At 36.5% G+C, this 18,506-nt stretch overlaps 1 protein-coding gene and 1 pseudogene across 1 annotated transcript; both read left to right on the top strand.

Annotated features, from left to right (window-relative positions):
- The first annotated feature begins 517 nt into the window (after nucleotides 1-517).
- On the top strand, nucleotides 518-982 carry LOC107759436 (uncharacterized). The gene has a single exon (XM_016577379.2). It carries the CDS (start codon nucleotides 518-520, stop codon nucleotides 980-982), a length of 465 nt encoding a protein of 154 aa, XP_016432865.2.
- Nucleotides 983-10,781: 9,799 nt separating this feature from the next.
- Nucleotides 10,782-10,876, top strand: LOC142166610 (U6 spliceosomal RNA; annotated as a pseudogene).
- Nucleotides 10,877-18,506: the final 7,630 nt, after the last annotated feature.

Genomic DNA, 18,506 nt, shown 5'->3' with positions numbered 1-18,506 from the left:
TTCCTAAAATGCTCAGCTAGAAGCGTTGCTTAGGAACCCCTTTGTAAAACCATAAACCCTTTGTGTTTGTGTCGTGACTAGAGTTAGTCATGAGTTGAAGTCTTTGTAATAGGTGTATTGCAAAGTGGCTTGTAATAGGTGTATTACGAGTTAGTGAGAAACTAAGAGTTTAATTCCTTGATTGCATAGTTTGTAATCTAAAAGTTGCTCATAGTGAAGTTGAAGTCCTACCAGTGTAGGTCGTGGTTTTTTATCCCCTTGAGCAGGGATTTTTCCACGTAAAACTCCCTGTCTTACTGTTTTATTAGTATTCTCAGTGGAATCTCATTGATTAATTGGTACTTTATAGTTTCGTGGACTCATATAAACTATCAATTGGTATTAGAGTGGGTTCCTCCTATCAGGCTAACACCTAGGAAGGATCCTTATGGCTGCTCCACCAAATTTTGAAGAAAGTCAATCTACGTATAGACCACCCAGGTTCAATGGGCAATACTATGGGTGGTGGAAGACAAGAATGCATGATTTTATCATGACTGAAGATTCTGAGTTGTGTGATGTCATATGTGATGGTCCTTATATCCCAACGAAAAACGTTGGAGATCTTCCATTGACGGTGCTAAAGACCAGAAAAGAATACACTGACGCAGATAGGAAAGATGTGGAGAAACATTTTTGTGCCAAGAAAACTTTGGTGTGTGAAATAGGACATGATGAATACACTAGGATCTCAGTTTGTGAAACTGCCAAGGAGATATGGGAAGCTTTGCAGACAGCACATGAGGGAACCACTCAAGTAAAGAAATATAAGATTGATATGCTCACCATCGAGTATGAACTCTTTAGGATGAAAGACGATGAATATATTCAAGATATGCACACAAGATTCACTTCCATCATAAATGAGCTATACTCATTTGGTGAAATCATTCCCAGGAACAAGCTCGTAAGGAAGATCCTTAGTATTTTGCCGAGTTCATAGTAGAGTAAGGTGAATGCCATTACTGAAGCAAAGGACCTGTAGGAGCTGACCGTAGATGAGCTGGTTAGAAATCTGAAAACTTATAAGATGAAGAGGAAGATCGACAGTGAAAGAAGAGAACCAAAGAAGGAAAAGAACGTGGTACTCAAAGCTGAAAGCAATGACTCAAGTGAGGAGGATAGTGACATGGCCTACTTAACCAAAAGGTTTCAGAAGATGGTTAGAAGAAATGGAGGAATACTGAAAGGGGGCAACTCCAGCAAACCAAAGAACTATGACCTCTGCCACAAGTATGGAAAGCCAGGGCACTTCATCAAAGATTATCCTCTCATGAAGCAAGAACACTCCAAATACAATCCTGATAAAGCAGCAAAGAGGAACCCGATTCCTGATAAGCACTTCAAAAGGAAGAGATCGGCTGACAATGTGGTGAAACAGGCTCTTGTATCATGGGGAGACTCCTCTAGTGAGTCTGAAGAAGAAACTGATGCAGGTGACAGTTCCATGATGGCAGTTGAAAGTGAAGAAAAAAATATGATTCAATATTTGCTTTGATGGTCCAATCAAATGATGACAACAGTGAGGTAAACTTCAGGGATGTGCAGAGAAATCTGAAATCCTACTCTCCTAAGAAACTCATGTCTTTAACTAGTGTATTGTTGATGCCTATCATAGTCTTGTGGAGGATAAAGATGTTTTGACCTTAGAGCTAGGAGAAGCTGAACAAACTAGAGATGATCTGGTAGTTTGTGTAGTTGATCTGAAGGAAACCATAAGTGATCTCGAGAAAGAAAAAATTGTTTTAACTGAAAAAATTGCTAGCATAGAACATAAAAGAGATGACTTAGTGGTTGTAGTTGTTGACTATAAGGAAACCATTGAGAATTTCAGCAAAGAAAAAGAGGCTTTAGTGAAGAAAGTGACTAAAATTGAGGAGGAGAGAGATGATCTCTTGATAGTGATGCAGGCCTGAGGGAAACTATAGAGGGACTAGAAACTGAGTCTAGACCTGGAAATTCTGGAAAAGGAAAAGAGGTAGCCAGTAAGGCACACATTAGGTTTGAAAATGAGTTCAAGACTGTGAAAACTAGCTTGTGTGTTGAGACTGAGAAAAACAAGCATCTCCAAACTGAACTGGAAAGAGTAAAAAATGATCTTGAAAAGTCCCTCAAGTGGACCTGGTCCTCAGAAGCTATCACTGCCATATATGTTAACAATGGTGGAAACAGGCAGGGAATAGGGTTTCAAAGGGAGAAAACCTCTTATAACCCCCATAACAAGTATGTTACTGTACCAGATAACTAGTTGTGCACCCACTATGGGAACAATGGGCATTTTAAGGAAAATTGCCAAGCCAGGGTCCAGTCTATTAAGAAAAACAAAGTGTTTGCTGAAAATGTAATTACTAAAAAGGGACCAGGTGCCACCCATAAAAAATGCATGTTACCTGCATGGACTAAGAGAGCTCTTATTCATCCTCTTGCTTACTACAAGGGACCCAAACTTGTTTGGGTTCCTAAAACTAACTCGTGATTTCCTTGTGCATGGAATAGTGAAAGGAAGCAGTCAATAATGGTTCATGGATAGTGGATGTTCAAAGCACATGACTGGGAACACCATGGACTTTCTTTCACTAAAAGTCCTGCAATGAGGGAGTGTATCCTTTGGCAATGGGAAAAAGGGGTACATTCTCGGAGTTGAAAAAGTCGGAAAATCACCCAGTCACTCTATTGAGAATGTGTACTATGTCAATGGTCTTAAGTACAGTCTCTTGAGTGTTTCTCAGATCTGTGATAAAGGAAACAAGGTGGAGTTCTTGTACAAGATATGTACAGTTACTAATCTGGTAACTGGTAAAGTGGTACTTGTGGCCAAGAGATACAAGAACATCTATATTGCTGATTTTGAGTCTATACAAAGTGGTGATCTGAGTTGTCTGAAAGTTGTTGATGATGATGCTGAACTCTGCACAGAAGACTTGTGCACACAAGCTTCTCTCTTCTGAATAAACTAATTTAGAAGGACCTGGTCCGTGGTCTGCTCATGTCAAAGTTCAAAGTATAGAAAGTCTGTGATGCATGTGCTAAAGGGAAGCATGTGAAGTCCTTATTTAAGTCTAAAAAGGATGTCAACACCTCTAAGCCACCCGATCTTCTTCACATGGATTTGTGTGGCCCTATGAGAGTGCAAAGCAGGGGAGGAAAAAGATACATCTTTGTGATAGTGGATGACTACTCCAGATTCACATGGACTCTATTTTTTAGAATAAAAGATGAAAACATTGAGGTATTTGTGGCCTTTGTGAAGAAAATCCAGGTGAAAATGGAGTCTAGAGTTACATGTATTAGATCAGATCATGGAACAGAATTTAACAATGCCAAATTTGATGAGTTCTGTAATGAAAATGGCATTACCCACAACTTCTCAGCCCCAAGAACTCCCCAGCAAAATGAAGTTGTGGAAAGGAAGAATAGAACTCTTGAGAAAATGGCAAGAACAATGCTGATCGACAATGGGATTACAAAGAACTTCTGGGCTGAAGCAGTCAACACTGCTTGCTACTTGGTGAACAGGTGCATGATCAGATCTCTCCTAAACAAAAGCCCCTATGAGTTGTTGAACAAAAGGAAACCCAAGTTGATTCACCTAAGAACATTTGGGTGCAAATGCTATGTTCTCAACAATGGAAAAGATCAGCTTGGTAAATTTGATGCCAAGAGTGATAAAGGAATCTTTTTGGGATATTCTTCTCAAAGCAAAGCTTACAAGATATATAACAAGTGGACTCAATGTGTTGAGAAAAGTGTTCATGTAATCTTTGACGAGTCCTATCCCTCCTGTGAGAAAAGAAACTAGGATGATCAAGATGGGGAGCTCTTACTAGTTCCAGTGAAGTCATCGACATGACAAATAGAAAGGCAGACATGATGGGCCAAGTGAAGTAGCCAATTAGAGACAATGTTGCCTCTTTCTCAAGGGAACCATGTACCTCAATTACAACCACTGAAGCTGAAGAAAGAGTGGTTGATGCAATGCAAGGTACTCCACAAGTACCTGAGAGAAGAACACAAGGGAACCAGTTAGATATACCCAGCTCCTCCACAAATGAGCCTCATATACCCAACTGGAAACATAAAAGCTCTTATCCTCTTGACAACACAATTACCCCTATAGATTCTGGAGTGCAAACCAGATCAAAAGCCAGAATTCACTTGCCTTCTTAGCCTTTCTTTCCCAAATAGAACCCAAAAATATCAAGGAAGCCTTAAAGGATGCAGACTAGATTACAACCATGCTGAGTTACATCAGTTCGAAAGGAACAATGTATGGCACCTGGTACCAAGACCCTCAGATCGAACCATTATAGGAACCAGGTGGGTATTTAGGAATAAGCTTAATGAACATAGAAACACTACAAGGAACAAGGCTAGGCTAGTGGTTCAAGGTTACAATCAGGAGGAAGGAATTGATTATGATGATACGTTTGCTACGGTTGCTCGCATGGAAGCTATTAGAATCCTAATCGCTTTTGCATCTCATATGGAATTCATTCTATTCCAAATGGATGTCAAAAGTGCATTTCTAAATGGACTTCTTAAGGAAGAAGTCTATGTAACGCAACCTCCAGGGTTTGAATGTCATGAACACCCTGAATATGTGTTTAAACTGGATAAAGCATTGTATGAGTTGAAGCAGGCTCCTCGAGCTTAGTAGGAAAGGCTGTCAAAGTTCCTCTTAGAAAACGATTTTACAAGAGGGAAAATTGACAACACCTTGTTCCTGAAGAAACGGGGAAGGAACCTGCTCATTGTTCAGGTATACGTTGATGATATCATTATTAGGGCAACAAATGTTTCATTGTGTGAAGAATTTGCAAAACTCATGGGAAGTGAGTTTGAAATGAGCATGATGGGGGAGATGAATTTCTTCTTGAGTCTTCAAGTGAAGTAGTCCACAAAGGGTACATTTATTTGTCAGCAGAAATACATCAAGGAGCTCTTGAAGAGGTTTGATATGGAAGCATCAAAAGTGATAGACACTCCCATTGCAACGGCTACTCGATTGGACATGGATGAGACTGGATCTCTTGTGAATCAAACTATGCATAGAGGTATTATTGGGTATCTTCTCTATCTCACTGCCAGCAGACCTAATATTGTCTTCAGTGTGGGGCTATATGCAAGGTTTCAGTCAAATCCCAAGGAATCTCATATGAAGGCTGCCAAAAGAATTTTGAGATATCTTAAGGGAACACAGGACCTAGTCCTGTATTACCTCTCAGTGACAGTTTTAAACTTATAGGTTATGCTGATACTGACTATGTAGGTTATCTTGTGGACGGAAAAAGTACTTCTGGAATGGATCACTTTCTAGGATCATGTCTCATCTCTTAGGGCACAAGGAAGCAAAACTCAGTGACTCTTTCAACAGCTAAAGCAGAATATATAGCTGCAGCCTCTTGTTGTGCTCAGCTTCTATGGATCAAACAACAATTGGAGGATTTTGGGGTATTTACTAATTGTGTGCCTCTTCTATATGATAACGCAAGTGCACTCAACATGGCCTAGAATCCAGTTCAACACAAAAAAACCAAGCATATTGATGTGAGGCATCATTTTCTGAGGGACAATGTGGAGAAAGGGCTTATCTGTATGAAGTTCTGTAGTACAGAAGACCAAATTGCAGATATCTTCACCAAAGCATTGAGTAGGGAACATTTTGAAAGAAATAGGGTGAAGCTGGGGCTATTGAAGCCTAATTGAGAACCTGATTCCCATCAGTTGGCTATGAAAATCACCTTCAAGTAAAATTAAGTAAAGTGTTTTCTGGCCAAGTCTAACTCATTTCAATACCATTGCAGGTAAACACGCATGATGATTATAGAAGTTGTAGATGCATTACATGGGTAATGAAAGAGGATTGAAATTTTCAAAGACAGGTCAAGAACCTGGTTCTTGTACCAAAGCTTAGTAGTCTTGTGCATTCTTTAATACACATTTTGAAAAGGTACAAATATCAACTGTCATGTCATCCACCCTTTCAGACTCTGATGTCACGTCTTTTCGTTTCAAATCCTTTCCATCTCCCTCTGAAACGTTGCGTCTTCCCAAGCACTACCGCCATTTCAGAACCGGTTCATATCTCTCTCCTCATAATTATCTTCTCTTTTTTAAAACCCTCTCTTCTCCTCACTAATCATACTCCCTCATTAGACCCTCTCCAAATATTCTCAACTCTATCTCTTCAATCACTGACAATCTCTCCAAAATCCCTTCTTCAGTCGACACTAACCCAGAGAAAACCCTTGAGTCCTCCGTCCCTGATGAATCCTCTGTCACCATCCCTGTCCTAACCGCTGAAACCACTGAGTCTTCTATTAAATGACCTACTACTAGGTTGAAAGTAAGGGTAGCTTATGACTCTGCCCTTTAAAAGAGCAAAAATAGCAGTAAGAAGAAAAGGAAGAGACTGGTGAAAAACAAAGAAGTAGTGTGTGATAAGGATGTCCCCGTGGTGGAAGTTGAGGAGAAAACAATAGAGGAACCTAGTTCCTTAGTGAAGAGGTACCATAAGAAGAAGCAATCTACTTTAGTTGAGAATGTTACAACCCCCAGTTCAAAATTGAAAGTTGTTGTGAAGAGTGGAAAACTAAAGGATCTTGTGAGTGAATCATCAGGTTCTCATGAGGATGTTTCGATCAAGTCTAGTGGAAAGGAAAAATAAAGTGTTAAAATTTCTGGCAAGAGAAAGTTGGAACCTGCAAAGGAACCTGTTTTTGCGAAAAGGGTGAAAAGTGAAACTAGTTCTGCTTTAGAACGATTGAGGCACCAAAAAGTCTTGTTTGGTCGCACTTTTGACCCGGCAATTTCTGATATGGCTGGTATGAGACAAGTCATTGTAATGGTTGAGTTTCAACGGTGGGGGCATCTATTCCAAATTGATGCACCCAAGGTGTATGAGAATGAGGTTCAAAGCTTCTATGTCGGCCTCTTTCCTATTGATACCGACCAAATTTGTACCTTGGTTAATGGGGTGGATATCGTGTTTGATGTGAGTATGCTTGGGGATATTATGAAAGTCCCTATGGTTAGTGTGTCTACAGTGAAAGATGCGTGTGGGTCAAACTTCTGAAATGTTGTTATGAAGGATAATGCAAACCAGAAGGGGGACCAGGTTCACAAGAAGGCCTTGCTCCCCGTTTATCAGTTGATCTTCGAGCTGGTGAACAAGGTTCTTTTACCCCGTGCTGAGAGGGGGTCCATGACTTCTAGGTTTGACTTGTATCTAATGGAGCAACTGGATGGATATACACTTGTCAGCTTGCATGCCATCATGATTGAACATATGCAGAAGGTAGCAGCTTTCAAGGATGGCAATCATGGCCTTCCTTATAGGTTTCTTCTTATGCATGTGTTTAAGTTCTTCAAAGTGCCACTAGGACAAGGTAAAGTAGGGACCAAGAAGCAGCCCTTCTCTCAAACAACTTTGGAAGAATGGGGGTGCATCGAGAAGAATGGGGGGTTAGGCAGTATATCGACAATCTCTCATCTCATCAATGCTCAAAATAGTGCAACTGAGGAGATTCGAAGGTTGAAGGCAAGGAACGGTATCCTGTAGATCAGTAGGCCCAAGGGACCCCAGAGTCAAATGAGGAGGTAGTTCGTTTGACAAAAGAAAATGATAATCTTAGGGCACAAATGGAGACCCTGAAAGCATAACTGCTCAACGGCCTCCTAGTTCTCCAAACCCTTGTTGCAGCTTCCAATCCCTCTACTCCTAATGCCCCTTAAGCAACCCTTTCAGTGACCAGTTTCTGGATTTTCTATTTTTATTTTAATGACTTGGTATTTATGTTTGTTTCTTTTTGTTTTGATATGGATGGGATGTATTTGTACTGCTCCCGATGTCAACAGTCCAATCTTTTCCTTTGCTTTATAAGCAAAGGCATATGTTTTTTATATAAAAACTATCCTCTTTTGCTATCTAAATGCTTGTGTTCTCTATTTCTCTTTTCTATCATTTGTGTGCACATATGTGGCATGAGTTAGGTAGGCTAGACTTCTTTATGCTGATTGCCTGCTTGTGTATTTTTAATAATGCCAAAAGGGGGAAGTATAATTGAAATAATTGAAATAGGGATTTGATTAAAGGGGAAGCATAAAGTCAAGGGAACTTGTGAAGTTCCTATTGCTTCATATGGTTATTTCTGCTCTAAAATTATGTTATCAATGTCTAAGTTTGTCATCATCAAAAAGGGAAAAATTGATGGATTTTCAATGACTTAGACTTATGTTTTGATGATCTAACAAACTTATTATGAAGAACCAGATAGGGAACCTGACACACTTGGTATACATTGCAAATCAACGGACTCCAGCTAAGACTCCAGCTAATGTGAACTACTGTAAATGCAGAATACAGAGAACCAACTCAGGGACCTGATCCATTGTGTGTCCCTGACAGCAGTACGAAGGTCAACTGTGTACAGCTGGAAAGTGACTGCCTTAGAAACAGTGCAGCACGGTTCTACAGTTACTTGTCATTTGACCAACCAAGTGCTTACATCATTCAAGTGATGTCATCAAAGGTGTATTAACAAGAGTATTACAACAAAACATCACTTGAACACTTGAGAATTCACTTCAAGCATTCAAGCCTTCAGATACAGCGAATTTAATTCTCAAGAGCCTCAAGAACAAAGTTAAACGCTACTACGGACCAATTTCTAAATCCAGTATTTTGTTGTCCTAGTTGAGTTGTAACTTTGTAATTGTTCTTCATTGTAATTCCTAAATTTCTTAGCTAGAAGCGTTGCTTAGGAACCCCTTTATAAAATCATAAACCCTTTGTGTTTGTGTTGTAACTAGAGTTAGTCATGAGTTGAAGTCTTTGTAATAGGTGTATTGCAAAGTGGCTTGTAATAGGTGTATTACGAGTTAGTGAGGGATTAAGAGTTTAATTCCTAGATTGCATAGGTTGTAATCTAAAAGTTGCTCATAGTGAAGTTAAAATCCTACCAGCGTAGATTGTGATTTTTTATCCCCTTGAGCAGGGATTTTTCCACGTAAAACTCTCTGTCTTATTTACTTACTGTTTTATTAGTATTCTCAGTGGAAACTCATAGAGGACCTGGTATTCTATAGTTTGGTGGACTCGTATAAACTATCAGCTATGTCGGGGATTGAATTGTGATGACTTGTGATGGCCCGGGGCACTGTTGTTGATATTTGTGTAGTGGCGTGCCTATCCGGTGTGAGTTATACCGTGTACATTTCATGATGATCGTGTCTTATATGCCTTTTATTGTTTTTACTCTTACTAGTTGGTCTGAACTGTGATAGAACACTGACACAAGTTTACACGTAGTTAATCACCCTTAACGATTTAAGAAAATGAATCTTGCTGTTATTGATCATTCATACACATCCTTGTCTACTTGCCTTCTATGTGAGAATGGATCTATTGGCACATGAGTCGACGTGCAGTTACCTGTTGTAATGAGGGCACAAGATGCAAATTATTTAGGGTTTACTAATTGGGACCCGTGACTTGTGAATATTTTGGGGTTTGGTACCTCGTGGAGATTATTGGATAAAACCTTGTGTGAAAGTGGTTATTCTCATCTAGTTGCCACGTGTCATTCCTTTAATTGCTCTCATCAGATTTAGACTGTGTTCAGTTTACTCTACTGTGTTATTACTCGTTGAGTTCCGCTGCTAATTGTTGTTTTCTATTTCTTATTGCAAGTACCATATTGTCGTTGTCATTATGCGTATTTATGTAGAGATATCGCATTCTGTTAGTTCTACACTTATACTTGTCTAGGTTATCTAGTCCAGTGGGTATCTTGACTGTCCCTCGTTACTACTCTACCAAGATTAGTCTTGATACTTACTGGGTACCGTTGTGGTATGCTCATACTATGCTTAAGCACAATTTTTGTGTAGATCCAAGCATTTCAGAGTCAGTTGATCGTTAGCTAGCTGTACGGATTTTGTTGTAGAGACTCAAGGTAAACCTGTTGCTGCATTCGCAGGCATCAAAGTCACTGTCTAATTTTGTATTCGCACTGTTTACCTCTATTTCGAAAACAATTGTATTTCTAGGCTTTTTAGCAAACCCAGTAGAGCTTATGACTTGTACTGCCAGTTTTGGGATTGTAAATTTGTATAGAGATTTCTATTTCGAAATTGTCAGATGTTAGTTAAATATTATTGTTATTTCAGTTAATGTTAGGCTTACTTAATCCCTAAGACTAGGTGTCATCACGACACCCAACAGAGAGAGATTGGGTCATGACAAGGATCCTAAGATATATAATCATCAAAGAACAGAATATAGCAGGCAGTTGATTTTTGTCAATTTTAACTGCATAAAGTTTGGCTTAAATCCGCAACCTGCACCGCCCCGCATCAATTTTTAAAATAATTATTTCAACCCACTCCGCACCCGTCCCCCGCCCCGCGTAGCCTTAAACCCACACCGCCCAATTACTATCCCTAATAAAAAGTGACCCCAAAATTAAATTTATTATAACCTCTCCATGTATATTTACTCAACTACGTACATGTACAAGTACAACTAAGAAAATTTATCAAAATAAAATCTTTTCAAGCATACCGTGAATTCTAACTATTCGATGCAACATTGCGAAATCCTAACATATTAAAATTCCATTACTTGATCATGTCGAAATCCTTATTCATGGGTTTATTTGCAGTGGTAGGCTAGAGTGTACGAAACGGATTCGGCAGAATCTCATAGTTTTAGTTCAAACTTTATATTTTTCTTAATAAATGTTCCTTTGGAAACATTTGATTAAATTGGAACGGTATAGAGAAGATGCATGGCCCAAGGATAATATGGACAAATCGAGAAGATCTTAATAAATTTTTTAAGATATACAAATTATTAAGTTAGAATTCAATAACTCAAAAGGATAAAATCTCCAACTCATAAACTCTCAATAGTTTGTACCTTCCAGAAGAAATACACCTTTACAGACAACATAGTAGGAAACTATTAGAGAATCAGACTATAAAAATGAGATTATGAAGGTAACTGAAAAATAATCTTGCTACATTTTGGTTCTTGAGTTAGTTGCACTACTGCATCAAGAATTGATTTTGTTAACAATTATATATCCTTATGATTTATGTTGGAAGACAAAAATATATCATTATTATTTATGATTAATTTTAAAACCATCCTTTTATAATATTTGCAACAATAAATAAATCTAAATAAAAGGTAAAAAAGGATTAGTTGTGAGTAAAAATATAAACGAGAGCAAAGATTACGTCGAATTTTCAAATTCAAAATTCAAACAAAAGATCTGAAAATATAGTTGGTTATTCTCTATCCTTTGAAAATGAAAATGTCGTTATATAGTTTAATAAAAATAAAAGGAATCACTCTCCAAATACTTTTAGAATAGTGTGATTGAGATGAATCTCTTATGGGGTGTCAACGGATATTTAAAAATTGACTAAACCGATCGAATTGTATCGTACTGAACCAATTTTTAGCTTTTTTAAAATAAAATCGTAGGTTTTTATATAAATTTATCACCGTACCAATAATTAAGATAGATTTTTTATTTTATGAAAATAAACCGAAAAAATAATGAACCGTACCGAATAAATTTATATGTGAAAAAATATTTATATATTAAGTTTAAAAATAATAAAGCATTAAATTTTTCCTTGAGTCTTGGAATTATGAAAACGGTTACAAGCCAACAAGTAATTAAACTCAAAATCCTAGTTCCCAAACCTATTATGTTACTCCTATTAAAACTAAATTATTTTCAACATATTCACTAGCAAGACACAAGGTATTGTAGCGATTATGGGTAGCAAACTACAATGTATTAAATATGTTTTCTTTCATATGATTTAGATTTATCCTTTTGAATATTTAATTTTCTATAAATTTTATTCTTGAGTCTCAGTCCCAGCTTGGTTAATATCTTTCCACTCGTGTAATTTATATATTTTTTATATTAATTTGCTTATTTTCTTTTACGTTGTTGTAGAATAATTGATGGATCTATACTCTAGTCATCTTTCATATTTTCATAATTCATCACCCTTTAAAATGTAAAAATGTCTAGAGAGTTTTGTTAAGTCCTATAAATATTCGTATATTATTGTGTTCTACTTCTACTAGTGACTTTTATAAAAATATCAAAAATAACTGAACCATATCGATACCGAAGAGAAGCCGATATGATTAGGACAGTTTTGAAAATTCTAATTTTGATTGTATATAATAGTATAACCGAAAAATTAGTATGGTAATTTTTTTACAAAATAACCGGCCAAACCGAAAAATTGACACCCTAATCTCTTACTATTTTGGGACATCTTGAAATATTTTGTACCATCCCACTTTATATTGTTATTACAAAAAAAATTATTAATTCCAAGAATCCAAATTTTCAACTTTTATGTGATTTATTTATACCAAACTAAATTTTATACCATTACTTTAAATTCTTATTTCACTACCACTAATTTATTAGTAAAATTAGGGTGTATTTGGTACGAAGGAAAAAATTTCCATGTTTGGTTGGCTTAAATATTTTCCTCATCAACTCATTTTTCTCCAATTGGAAGAAAATATTTTCCCTATTAAGAGAAGTAAAAACATTTTCCAAAACTTTTTTCAACTTTTCCCACCCTATTCCCCATCCCACCAACCCACTTTCACACCCCTACCCCACCCTATTCCATCCTAACCTACCACGCCCCTGCCCCCACTCTAAATAAAAATATTATTAATAGCACTTTCTTTTTATGTTATAGATAGATTATTTTTTCTTAATTTCAACAAATGAGTATTTTCTTTTCATGATGTAGAAAAATATTTTCTTTCATCTCAACAAAATAGCTTTTTCTTTTCATGATGTAGAAAAAGTATTTTCTTTCATTTCAACAAAATGAGTATTTTCTTTTCATGATGTAGAAAAAGAATTTTCTTTTATTTCAATAAAATGATTACTTTATTTTCATGTTGTAGAAAGAGTACTTTCTTGTTCAACCGAAAAAAGAGCATTTTCTTTATAGTTATGGAGCATAAGTTTCAACGTTGTTTTGGGTAAAAAAAGTAAAGCAGCACATTAGTTCTTTTTGGGTTGTGTGAATTTTTAGAAGAATAATTAAATTGCTGAACAAAATAAAATCCTGAAAATTTTGGGTATTTGGAAAGGGAGGGGGGAGGGGAGAAAGGAAACATGGGGACTTGGGGAAGAACCAAACAATAGAAAATATTTTCCAGAAAAAGTTTTTCACTCAGCAACCAGACAAGGGAAAATAAGTGATAAAACCACTCATTTTTCATGAAAATATTTTCCATGAAAAATATTTTACTTCATACCAAACACACCCTTAATATTATAAATTTTGAGTTCAATCAAATAGGGTGAAATTATTTTTTTCAACTTCATCTGAATGCATTTTCAAGTGGCGAAATACACAAACGGCCCCTTTAAGTTGTCCCCAATAATCAGACGGCCACCTTAGCTGAGCTTATTTTCAGTTAGACACTTTAAGTGATTATAAAATGTGTCTTGTAAATATCTCGCGCTGACATGGCAATTCAGTTGTGTCTCAATTAAAATCGAGTGCGTGAGGACTTCTATTACAGTTTTGTTTTAAATTTTCAATTTAAATTATTTTTAAGTGGGGCCCACATCACATTTAATTTTTCTTCACCCTCACTGTGTCACTCTCTTTTCTAAAGCAGACACCAAACTCACCTTCTCTTTTGTCGGCCCGGCCTTTTTTCTTCGAAATTGTTTCCACCTTCTCCCCAAAAATTTCAATACAACCAACAAACCTTCCTTAGCAAAGCCCAAGGTTGACTAGCAATAATCAGTGAAAAAGCAAGTGATTTTGTCCGAGTTCATCATGCCGCCCATTTATTAAAGCTCCAATTTATACCGAAATTAGAGAATATATTGCTTAATTGGTGAAGAACTCAGATGACGTGGGTTCAAAAGAAACAAAATAGGTATTAAAGATATATTGGGTTTCTCTTTTTGTTTTCTATTCTTTCCATTCAGTCAGTCCTCCGGCCGTTGCCGTCACGTCGTCTCAACAATTTTCACCGCCGCCACCTGCAAGTGATTTGCACCATGAAAACATGTAAATGTTCACTGTCTAACATATCTTTAGCATCTTAAATGTTCAGTGTCAAAAATTTATTTTACTTGTTGGAGAAAAACATGTAAGAATTATGACAGAAGCCTACTGTAAATTTCTAGGCTTTATGTTAAAGATAAAGCATAGCTCTTGTTGGGAACATGCAGAAGAAAAATATTGAGAGAAGAAATGGAGAAAAATCAAAAATTAAAATGGGGGTGGGGAAGAGGATAAATTATTCTTTTCCATGAAAGACAATCAACATTTTATAAAAAAGGGAAATTGATTTTTAGTTTTTTCCTGGTTTTCTAATTATATGTTATAATTTTTTGTTTCAAATTACATGTGTCATTATTTGATTGTTTCATTTGACATGTCAACAATAAGTAAATCACACGCGAGATGGATTGACTAGGTCGGTGTTTACCAGACACACTTTATAATCACTTAAAGTGTCTAACTGAAAATGAACTCAGTTAAGATGGTCGAGTGATCGTTGGGGACAACTTAAAAGGATCGTTTATGTATTTCACCTTTTCAAATTTAAATTATAGACATTTCCTCCTTCTATCTAATCATACATTTAAGCATTTAAATGTCTCTTACACCCTCTAAATTATCGATCTCCTCTTTTTAATTTTTTAATTTCATGATACTTTTCTTTTCAGAATTACTGAACTTGCTTATTTAACTAATTAATCAAGTTTTATTTCTGGAGTAAAAAGATTAAATAAATAGTAACCACTTGTATATTAATTAATAACTTTAAAGAAACAAACATCAAGTTTAAAATATAAATTGTTAGTATTACTAATTTGATTCGCAAAATCAAACCCATAGTATATGTTATTTTATTCATGACAATTAAAATTTAAAACTTTATCTACAACAACTGGAAGAAGAAAAAAAAGTGGGACCCGATTTAAGATCATCATTTAGGCTAAGAGCCTGTTTGGACATAAGAATATTTTCATTTTTTTTAAAAAAAAATCATTTTTTTTCGAAATCAGTGTTTGGTCATAAAATTTTCAATTTTCACTTGAAGATGCATTTTGAATTTTTTTTGAAAATTTGAAAAACTACAAAAAGGTTTTCAAAATTTTCACTCATATCACTCACAAAACTTCAAAGACAATCAAATTTTATATTTATGTCCAAACACAATTTTCAAATATCATTTTTACTTGAATTTGTTTTCACTTTTTTTTTTGAAATTTTCATTTGTTTGGTTTCTATAGGTAAAAGAATTGAGGTAAAGAAAAATATTATCGTACAAAAAGAAATTGAAATACTATTACATAGATGCTTTTAGCAAAAAAAAAAAATGAATTGACAACATAAACGGCAGAACGCTCATCGAAACTACATATTTACATCTAGCTAATGAATAATAGTTTTTATTATTTAATTATAAATAAGTGATATGTGTTCTTTCTTTAAAATGTAGTAATTTTTCTAAGATTAAATTGTTTAGTTTAGTATAATACTAGATAAAAGAAGTGGGTCACAACAAAATTGACAACAAGTGCAACACCTCACAATATAGATAAATATAGATATTGAGGATTCGTGTGGCACCCCGATTTATTTGGGACTGAACATAATTATTGTGTTGGTGTATAAATCATGTCGTAATTTTTCATGTAATAAAAATAAGTCATATTAAGTGATGGTTGCTAGAAATCTGTCACGACCCAAAATTTACTATAGGGCGTGATAACGCCCAACGTCGCCGTGAGGCAAGCCATCGGTGAATTACCAATTTAATTATTCATTTCATTAAATTTTGAAATCATGAATCCCGTTAAATAATAGAGTAAAATCTGGCACTCATAGAAACATGTGCTTCTCTTTACCAAATTTCGAATATAAATAAATCATAATGTGCAATAATAATAATAATAATAATAATAACGTGAACTACAATAGTGAACATCCACTAGGAACCCCCCAAAACCGGTGTCACAAGTGCATGAGCATCCACAGAAAGTACAATCACAATACAATATCTGTCTGGAATACAAGATAGACAGGATAAAGTAGATAATTACGAATGGAGATTATGTCTGCTGTGAATCGTAGCATGGAAATGCAGCTCACCATAAAGTCTCCTCAGTAGTTGTGCCTACGCGCCCAAATAAACACCAAATGAACCTATCAGATCCCACAAATTTAGTGCAGCATGAGTACATAAATCAACGCGTACTCAGTAAGTATCAAGCTTAACCCCGAAGAGGTAGTGACGTGGGGTCGACATTGTCATTTACTGGTGGTCCAGTAAATCAAATATAATAAAGTAGACAAGTATAAAATATGGTAAGTAAACAATGAGTACAGATATAGGCAAATAATATGGTTTACATCGAAACAATAAACACAAAGACATCAATCATCGGATACTTCCTCAAATGGATTACGTAACGGTCAATACCAAATCAATGGTCACATCTCGAGTCAGGAAATTCATGAGTACGCGAACTCCTTATCAAGTATTTCGCACGATTCTGCCGAGGTGAACGGCCCGATCCCATAGGAGTGTTTTATAAAATTATCGAGGCGAACGGCCTGATCCCGTAAGAATATGATATATAATATTGTCGAGGCGGATGACCCGATCCTATAAGAGTGTGTTATAATATCCTGCCGTGGCGAATGACCCGATCACATAAGAGTATGATACATGATATTGTCAAGGTGAACGGCCCGATCCCATAAGAGTGTGATACATGATACTGCCGAGGCGAACAACCCGATCCCATAAGAGTTTTCTGCAGGTTCACCAGTGTGAACGGCCCGATCCCATAAAAGTGTGTTACAATATCCTGCCGAGGCGAACGGCCCAATCCCATAAGAGTGTGTTACAACATCCTGCCGAGGCGAGCGGCCCGATCTCATAAGAGTGTATTATAGAAACGAGGCAAACGACTCGATCCCGTAAGAGTGTGATACATAATCTTGTTGAGGCGAACAACCCGATCCTATTAGAATAAGAAATTTTAACGGGTCCTCGATCCCACTTATGAACATACGTGTGAGTTATGAAATTTAAGGAAACTTTTCGATGAATACGCATAACACGGGAGAAATTCATAAGGGAAACATAAATTTTTCCGCGGCTAATCAAGTAGCTCGTCGAATATCTAAAACAGCGAGTCCATTACTCTGTGCGAGTCTAGTCTCAGGTCATAATGTGAAATGAAGTAATTAAAAATGCAAGAATAACTCGAATAGTATAATTAGAGCATGGCGTGAATCCTAGTCTATCCGGACATAATCAGGAATTCTAACATATGCACGGACACTCATCACCTCGTATGTGCGTAGCTCCCACAACATGTACCATGTAATAAATGTAACACCTACGGGTACTTTTCCCTTTACAAGGTTAGACAAGAGACTTACTTCGCTCCGGAGTTCCATGACCGGCTTCAATACCTCTCTAACACCTCATACAGATGCCCATCGACCTGAAACTAGTCAAATAACATGCAAATCAATCAAAATATATTTCAATGCTTATAATTTAACAATTTGTAAAAATCTCCATCTCTGCTCGGAAAGTCAACCCTCAGGCCCACATGCCAGAATTCCAAATATTTTTGAAGATAAACATTATCCATAACATCACGAACTCAAACATATAATTTATTCTCAATTTCATGTCAAATTTCGTGGTCAAAATCCAAAAAAAAATCAAATTATAGGTTTCTTTCAAAATATCATAATTCCTATCAATTTCCATGTTAAATTCCTTGTAGAATACATGTAATTAACTAACATTATGTGGGAATTACTTACCTTGCCGTAGATGATGAAAATATCCTCTTGAAGAGCTCCAAAAATCGCTCCAACCAAGTGATATGAAAGAAAATGGGTCAAATCTCATATAAAAATCAAGTCTGCCTAGGTCTTTCCTTTTCGCGATCGTGGAAGAACCATCTTGATCGCAAAGGCCAAAATCACTGCCTCCAAAATTTCCTCTACACATTCGCAACCACTGGGCCATGATCGCGAAGCCTTCAGATACTACTGCTTCGCATTCGCGGTGTAAGCATCGCATTTGCGAAGGCTTAATGACTCCAGGCCCCAGCTCCCCCTCTTTCTTCGCGTTCGCGACCTCCAAGTCGTGTTCGCGTAGGATACCTTAGCCTCTTTCTCTGAGTTTGCGGCTCCTGTGTCGCTGTAACGACCCGACCATTTATTTTAAGAATTAATACCCTGATCCCCTATTAACTATTTTTTTTGTGTTTGTTTCTACTATTGCGAGTTGTCGGGAGGATTTATTTGGAGTCTCCGAGAGTTTTGGGACACTTAGTCCCTAAATAAGAGTTTAAGCTTTAGAATTTGGACCGTAGTCAGAGCGGTGCGAAGACGGT

The sequence above is a fragment of the Nicotiana tabacum genome, chromosome 11 (assembly GCF_000715075.1).
Source record: "Nicotiana tabacum cultivar K326 chromosome 11, ASM71507v2, whole genome shotgun sequence".
NCBI lineage: Eukaryota > Viridiplantae > Streptophyta > Magnoliopsida > Solanales > Solanaceae > Nicotiana > Nicotiana tabacum.
Note: the sequence above shows the minus strand (reverse complement) of the source record. Positions and strands in the feature narration are given on the sequence as shown.